Source organism: Euleptes europaea, chromosome 18, assembly GCF_029931775.1.
Source record: "Euleptes europaea isolate rEulEur1 chromosome 18, rEulEur1.hap1, whole genome shotgun sequence".
Lineage (NCBI taxonomy): Eukaryota > Metazoa > Chordata > Lepidosauria > Squamata > Sphaerodactylidae > Euleptes > Euleptes europaea.
In genome coordinates, this window is record NC_079329.1 from 14,948,806 (window position 1) to 14,956,791 (window position 7,986).

The following is a 7,986-nucleotide window of genomic DNA, read 5'->3' on the forward strand; positions in this document are numbered from 1 at the left end:
TCTTCCACAGATGCTGTCACTTTCTTCAGGATATACACGTGCAGAGAAGAACTCAGATGACCTGGGAGACAGTCTGCCTCCTCTTGTACTATGTTAATAAAGGCAGGTCCCTGCTTAGTTCTGGAAAACATTTAGGAGATAGTATGGCCCACAAAGATTGTGCAATTGTTCCCAGAATTGTAAAAAATCCAGGTATTTCCCAACCTGGAGCTTGCAACCTTACTCACAGTTCCACTTGGTCCTACCCTCGGGTTTTTCAATTGTTCCCAGGACTGCAAACAAATGTTGAACGGAAAGTAAAATTGGGACAAAAGAAATAGGTATGGATCCAAAGGAAATTGGGACAAAAGAAATAGGTATGGATCCAAAGGAAATTGGGACAAAAGAAATAGGTATGGATTCAAAGGCCCATGGCGACACACATCTGTGGCTTCAAAATCCAGTCTGCCCCGACAGTTCATCCCATGCTGTGAGATCAAATCACTGCAGAGTTAGTCCAGTGTAAGCCCACCGAAACAAATCCAATGCAGAGTTACTCCAGGCTAAGCCCACAACCTGGATAGGACAGGCTAGCCCAATCTGATCAGATCTAGAAGCTGAGCTGAGTTGGCCCTGGTTAGTACTTGGGTGGGAGACCACCGAAAAAGTCCAGGACCGTTAAGCTGAGGCAGGCAATGCCAAACCCCCTCTGTTCGTCTCCCATCTTGAGAACCCTATGGGATCACCATAAGTCTGGCCACTTTTCAACTGACTGGAAACAAAGGGGTTTAGGAGCCCAATAGAGGAGAAGAGGATTGTGGGGATCAGAGTGGTAGCCAAAAGGAAGATTCAGCATGCCCTTCCCTGCAAACTTTTAAAAATATTGACTATGACATGTGACTTATGCATAATACAGCAAAATGACATCAGGCATGTCTGTTGTAAGATGTTATCAAGATCATTCTCCATTAATATACAGGCATACCTTGTTTCATTGTGCTTCGCTTTACTGCACTTCACAGATATTATGCTTTTAAGCAGATCTATTTATTGCCATTTTTCCAACAGCGTGAACACACTTTGTGACTCTGTGTCACGTTTCAGTAATTCTCACAGTATTTCCAACTTTTTCATTATTATTATAGTAAACATTGTTTAAGATGTAATGCTATTGCAAGCTTACTAGACTACAGTATAGTGCAAACATAACTTTTACAGGCACCGGGAAACAAAAAAATTCGTGTAATTCGCTTTATTGCAATATTCGCTTTATTGCGGTGGTCTGGAACTGAACTCGCAATATCTCTGAGGTATGCATGTAATTTGAATTAGAGAAGAACAACAGGTTGGGGAGTTGAAGTCACTATGTGGAGAGGATTTCTTCCAGAATCTGATCCTTGGATTGTACATTATTGTATACTTCCTGGTGCTCAGTTTGAGGTTCCTGAACCCATCTGCTTTGGTAGGCTGCCCATCGTCTGGGCCTTGACAATGATGACATCATAACTCTGGCTCCTCCTCTTCCTATCACATTACTCTGATGTCATGTGACTTTCTGTCACATGCTTGCAGGCATGGATCCCATGCTTAGTGAGTTGCGTGTCTGGAAAGGTTGAAGATCACTTCCCTAGACAGATTTTCTGTATTTTAAAAAAGGTATCTGAAAATATTGATTGGAATTCTGTCCCATTGTGAGTTATTTATTTAAAATTATATCCTGCACTCTTAATTCACTTAATTCCAAAAGTGATGGTAATGTAACATTTGCATAGGATTTAACAATGATAATTACTATCAGATCTTGCTTTTATCAGTCATCGAAATTCATTTACAAACGAAAATAAAAACCTACAACCATGAGAACTCACATTTCAGAAAAACCTGAACACAAAATGTAGCTTTATTGGCTTTTGCTTGTAGCTTATTTTATTTAGCACAGGCAACAGGAACAGTCCAGGCACATTTTGGTGCAAGTTTCTCCTAGGAACACAAAGTTGGGCTTATAGCTCCGTGCGGAAGGTCAGGCCGCTGCCCCTTAGTTCCCAGGCACAGACTTCATCTAGCCGTTCGCTTTGAGCCACTGTGAAATGTTCCTTCCAGTCTCCTACGGTGCCTGCAGGTGAGGGAAAAAACCAATCCAAAAAGAAATGAACAATTTGCTTTCCTCTTTTCTTCATTTCTTAATGGGTCTGAAACTTTTTGACAATCAGTGAACTTCTAAATCCATTTCTCTGCCACTTCCTTGCACTTCTGCCCTACAAATTCCCAAGCGCTGCAAAGGATTATGGGAGTGTTCTAGGACAAACCCGCCATTCATGTGAAACACTGCTCCATTGGGGTCTCCTGGGCCTCACTGCTGGGTTTCCCTGTGGCCTTTCTAGCCCGCCTTGCTCAACAAACACTCTAGGCAATACACATTACACAAACTCTGTGTTCTCCCTTGCTGTTCTGTGTTCCTCTCTAAGCATGACAACTGTAATCAGAATCACACTGCTGTTCATTTACACATTTGAAACCTTAGCAGTGACACTAGGGTTACCAGGTCCCTCTTTGCCACCATTGGGAGGTTTTCGGGGTGGAGCCTGAAGAGGGTGGGGTTTGGGGAGGGGAAGGACTACAATGCCATAGAGTCCAATTGCCAAAGCAGCCATTTTCTCCAGGTGAACTGTTCTCTATCAGCTGGAGATCAGTTGTAACAGCAGGAGATCTCCAGCTAGTACCTGGAGGTTGGCAACCCTAAGTGACACATTGATCTATCCCCATACCTCAACTATTATCTATTTATTTTAAATTATTTAGACCATCCACCGCCTCTGTCCTTAATAGCAGTTCTTTAGCACGACTTCCTCACACCTTCTGCTCCTCTCTAAAGGAAAGGTGTATGGAGCAATATCTATGAAGGGAAAGGTACTTCCAAGCTTGCCCTTACTTGTCGTTACCACTGAGAATTATATGCCACAGCCACACTGTAGATCAGGTGTCGTCGGGGCATTCCCACAGACCTGACTCTCACTGATGCTCTGTTGAGGAATGAAGCCCCAGCCCCACGTCCCTTGACAACGTTCTGAGTCCAAAATTACTGTTTACGTTCCTAAAGCTTACAGCTTACTTTTGTGACTTCAGGGCCATCGCCAAAAAATTATGCCACTTGACATTTCTGAACCAAAAATCCAGCGATTCCCACCAAGGACTTTCCTCCCCTTTCAGAACTGAGACCAAAAGCCCGCCTACGGCACCCACCTTTTCTCATGAAAGGTGACACATCTTGGTCCAGAAAGAAAGAAGGTAAAGTGCTGTAATTTGTCATCGGGTTGGCTTTCATGCTCTCAAACGCCGTGTGCTGCACAATCCGTTTCAGAACTGGTTCTTTGAGTTCTATACCGAGGAATCGGGCTACTTTCTGGATTTCCCGGGCTGGGTCCTAGGAAGAGGCAAGACTTCTGAGGGGAAGGTTAGGCTGCCATTAAATGGTTGTTTCTTGCTCAACGGAGGTGTGGCTGTTAGAACTCCATGCAGCAAGGTATCATCATCATCATCATTAACCTTTATTGGCATGCCAGAGAACAAAAATAAAACAACAATATACCTCCAAAGGACAATACATATAATTCACAATTCGGGTTAATAAAACTTTTCTTGTTCTTTAAGAACTCCTGTAAGAAATTCAGCCACAGTAATTTTAGGATCCTGATCACTCAAGAGAAATTTACATTTCACTTCATTGCTCCTGTATCTCATAGACGGAGCAAAGTAAATAACAATTTATCCCGCAGTCACATAAAGGGGACAATCTAAGAGGATGTGATCAATTGTATCAAGCAAATTTAAACCACATGGGCATAAGCGTTCGTGCCTGGGGATCTGAAGATATCGGCCTGAGAGCATCCTATATGGGAATGCGTTAACCCTAGCTAATTAAAAAACGCGGCGTTGAGAAGGTACCTCTAGATTATCCAAATACCTAGCCATTTTACCCACATCGTTATTAAGGCCTAAAGCCGCAGGAGAACAGATGGATGGTAGAGCTGGGTTAAGTTTCGATGCAGCAAGGTAGTTCCTCAGAGCATTTTTAGCAGCAGAGCTACCTATCTCCCTTCTTCTTTGGAATAGGATTATGTGGGGGACGCTGTCTGCTCCGTCGGTCTTCAGTATCTGACATGGTCTGAATGAGCGCCATTTTGTTGTATGTTGTATTTGATTTATTTATTAACTTCTTTGTATTTTTAGAACTTTAATGTAGATGTAATGTATTTTTATGGTTTTATTATATGTATGCTATTTACTTCTGTTGTTACCCGCTCTGAGCCGGGCCTTGGCCGGGGATTGAGGGCAGGATAGAAATTGAACAAACAAATTAAATAACTACCTCACAGGCCATTAACACATGATCATTTTCTCTTGCGATTATCCCTCTCATGTTTCACGCTTTTTTATCCTGCGATCCAAAAATTAAACGCATGGTGAACTCAATCCTGCAAAAATCAGAAAGGTGGGATAGTAGGGAAATACTCATCATTCTCGTCAGTGCTTTGCGAATTGCTGATGCCGGTTAAGAGCTGACCTAATGACAAGGGTTTTTTAAAATATTTTTTAACGGTGTACCATCATTTTAAAATTAAACCCTCTTTTTTAAAGCAAGCAGGGGGTTTTAGATTTCCCCCTTCCTTTGCAAAAATAAAAACAGCTGGTGCCATGATTTTCAGGGTGCAGCAAGGCAAACGAGCAGGCAGGTGTGGGTGACCCTGGCTGGCGAACGAGCACGGATGGCAGGGAGGAGGCTTGGAGGACAGCAGGGAGAGAGGGAAGCCTTCTCTCTTACCTGCATCGTGTGCCCCTTCTCTGCGCCCCAGCCTCTGCTGGAGCAATGGCAGAACTCCCAGTAAAAACGCTTCACTTCCATGTTTCTTTTTGCTGCTGTGTCTTATCAAAAACTGAAGCACCACCCGCCCCGCCATTAAAATACTTTGGTAAAGTGATATACCGGCCAAAAAATCATTTTAAAATATGGGAATGAAGGAGCACTGAGATGTATGGCCATTCGTGCGAAGGCGGACATTTTCCGGTGTTCTACTGAGAGGGAAGTGGGAGGAGAAGTGGGAGGGGAAAGTGGAATAGGGGAGTGTTGGAAAGAAGGGAAGTCTACCCGAATGCTGAAACGCACCAGCAAACACTCGCAACTGTTGTTATTCTTTATTTTAAATCAGGAAAAAGCTGGGATTGGAAAACCTGGGGAAGTTTCAGAAGGAGGTGGGTTGATCCCACAGGCAGGACATGACCATGCATTTTGACAGCGGAAATTCGCTAAAGTCACGGGAGAATCGCAAGAAAAAACAGCCATGCGTTTTTGACCAAAGAGGTGTATGTGTGTGTGTGTGTGTGTGTGTGACACAGAGAGGGAGTTTCTCACCTCCTTCATATCCTCATAAAAGAGGTACAGAATTGGGTGCCGGTCCTTGGCTTCCCACCAACCACGGACATGGTCAAACCAAGACCCATACGAAACTGCAGACACAAGAAGAGTGAGTGAGCTGTAGAATTCGCATTAACCCACTTCATTCATAACCAATTGAAGGCCATAACGTTTTGCAGGGTTAGAAAGAAGATAGTAAACAGCTATGCAGATTGATATAATTTCCCATTTCTTTTCATATTCTACTAACCAACGCCAACCAGTTCCTGTGGTAAACCTTATATTGATAATATAGTTAGAGGCGGAACCTGGGGAACTGCCCTCCACCAGACCAAACATTTCATGTTTTCCAGCTCCAGCCTCTTCACTTACCTTTCCCAACAAGGAAATCTTCTAGAAACTGGTCCCAGTTTCCTGGATCTGACATAATCTGGTTCATGCGGTGGAAGTGAAAATAGGACACTGAATTGTCCTTTGCATTCCTAGCCACATAAATGACCTGTGGATACACAGCAGAAACAAGAAGGAGCCCAGAAGACCTATTGCCTGTCCCCTCATCTTTCCCTGCTGGCCTACAAGATTCCCCTCCCTCCATGTTCTCACTAAGAACAAAGGTGCTACTCTGTCAGTTTGGAAGTCCTGGCCAGGATTATGTTACTCTGGAAGTCTGCAGGCAAAGTCCCAGACAGATTATTTCACATTTACCAAAGCGTAACTCCAAGGTTGAGACCAGAGCCAAATTAAGCCTTCCATATGCTCAGAGGCACTCTCCGCTTTTATTAGGACTGCAGGTGTTCCACCCTTAAACTCAGAAAATCAGACGAGGCCCCATAGATTAATCCTATTGAATCCCACCCCACCAACAGCACCTTCGCCCCAGTTGTCCTGACCTTGCAATCCTGTTCCCAAAAGGAAGGAGGCAAAAGTTGAACTGGGAGGTGAGTTTTGATTGTGCGTGGAGAAGGCATCACCTCTGCATCTTCCAGGCCTGAAACATAGGGTTGCCAACTCTGGGTGGGAAATACCTTGAGATTTTGGAGGTGGACCTGAGGAAGGTGGGGTTTGGGGAGGGCAGTGACTTCAAGGGGGTATTAATGCCATAGAGTCCACCTTCCAAAGCTGCCATTTTCTCCAGGTGAACTGATCTCTGTCATCTGGAGATCAGTTGTAATAGCAGGATATCTCCAGCTGCAACCTGGATGTTGGCAACCCTACTGAAACACCAGGAGGCAAGACCCATCCTCATAGTGAGAAATCCATCCTCTCCGACCTGACACCCCATCCCTGAAACAGCACCCCATACTCACCAGATGTCATGGGTTTTGGAAGGAACAAGTCTATGAAAGGCATACGCTTCTGTGTTGGGGCCCGAGCACATTTCTTTGGGTCCCCTCCTTGTTGGAGCATGTCCACAATTTCCTGGATCCAGGTGGTCCCTGGTGAAGGTGCGGGGAGGAGACATGAAGACCCTGTTATACGACCAGCTCCATAGCCCACCACGTTTTGTTTTGCCAGGCCCTCAGGTTCCATGTCTAGCTCTGCTACCTGCTTTGGGATAAGTGCAGATCAGAAGATCGTCTGGCCGGGCTGCAAAGGCCCGCAAGAGACTCCAGTTCTCTGCTGTTCCTCTGGCCAAAAGGACTCCTTCAACCTCCACTGGTTTTGAACGCTTGATAAAGTTGGAGTCCTGCTCCGATTTGAGATCCATCACCTAGATGGCCTAAAAAAGAGATAATTTGAATAATGAGAGTGGGGGGGGGGAATAGCTGATAATGATCAGTCCCCCTGGGTTCACCAGCTGGGGGTCGAAACACCAAGCAGAGTAGAGCAGAAGAAAAACTTCATTAAAGCATTGTCTTCGCTTGCATTAGATCAGCCAGGAGAATCACATTTGAACCTTTAGATTTCAGCGAGTCTCTTCGAAAAAAGAATGGAGCACTCCTTTTATAGCTTGCACTTCAGTTACAAATTAACTGCACATATGATTCAGGCAGAATGGATTATTCCTACAATATTTAGACTAGATCTTTTCCTAATGAGAAGCACATGTACATTCATGACCAGTATGGTCTATGCATCCTGGGGTGTGACTGCTGCTTGAATAGTTAATTGTTGCACCTCTGAGGCTTATTTTCACATTCTTGTAGTCTTAGCTATAGGGTCTTAGCTTCCAGAAAAAAACTGTACTCAGCTTGTGGGAGTTGGCCAATTCCACTGTGCCATAGTTCATTGTTTCAGCTGAGCAAGAAAGAAAGATATCTGTTTTAGCCAACACGCTGTTTCTCCTTCAAGAGTACTCTGCCTTCTCCTCTTCTAAAGAAACAGTGCGCACAGGAGGTTTTGCCTTGGATTTGCCGCTCTCTAGATGCACATTTCCCCCTTCTGAATGATCAAAACTCCACACGGGGGGCTTATTTTTGAGTTTTGAGAATTTGGCTGGGGGAAATGTGCATTTAGAGAATGGCAAATCCAAGGCAAAACCTCCCGTGCGTTTTCGCCCAGAGACTCTCCTCCCCTTGCCAACCTCCAGGTGGGGCGTGGAGATCTCCAGGAATTACAACTGATCGCCAGACGGCAGAGATCAGTTCCCCTGGATA

At 44.5% G+C, this 7,986-nt stretch overlaps 1 protein-coding gene across 1 annotated transcript; it reads right to left on the reverse strand.

Annotated features, from left to right (window-relative positions):
- Nucleotides 1-1,979: 1,979 nt before the first annotated feature.
- Nucleotides 1,980-7,100, reverse strand: LOC130490024 (sulfotransferase 1C2-like). Its single transcript, XM_056863817.1, has 7 exons — nucleotides 6,935-7,100; nucleotides 6,697-6,825; nucleotides 6,280-6,377; nucleotides 5,762-5,888; nucleotides 5,387-5,481; nucleotides 3,220-3,400; nucleotides 1,980-2,092 (listed from the first exon to the last, which is right to left on the reverse strand). Exons 1-7 carry the CDS (start codon nucleotides 7,095-7,097, stop codon nucleotides 1,980-1,982), a joined length of 906 nt encoding a protein of 301 aa, XP_056719795.1. The 5' UTR covers nucleotides 7,098-7,100.
- Between the last annotated feature and the right edge of the window lie 886 nt (nucleotides 7,101-7,986).

What these genes read in the sequence shown, in the direction of transcription:
- LOC130490024 (XM_056863817.1), bottom strand. Translation starts at nt 7,097, where the DNA reads ATGGATCTCAAATCGGAGCAGGACTCCAACTTTATCAAGCGTTCAAAA. An exon ending in TCCAAAACCCATGACATCTG is followed by an intron (nt 6,378 to 6,696) that starts GTGAGTATGGGG and finishes CCTATGTTTCAG; the next exon opens with GCCTGGAAGATGCAGAGGTG. An exon ending in TTTATGAGGATATGAAGGAG is followed by an intron (nt 3,401 to 5,386) that starts GTGAGAAACTCC and finishes GCCTCTTCCTAG; the next exon opens with GACCCAGCCCGGGAAATCCA.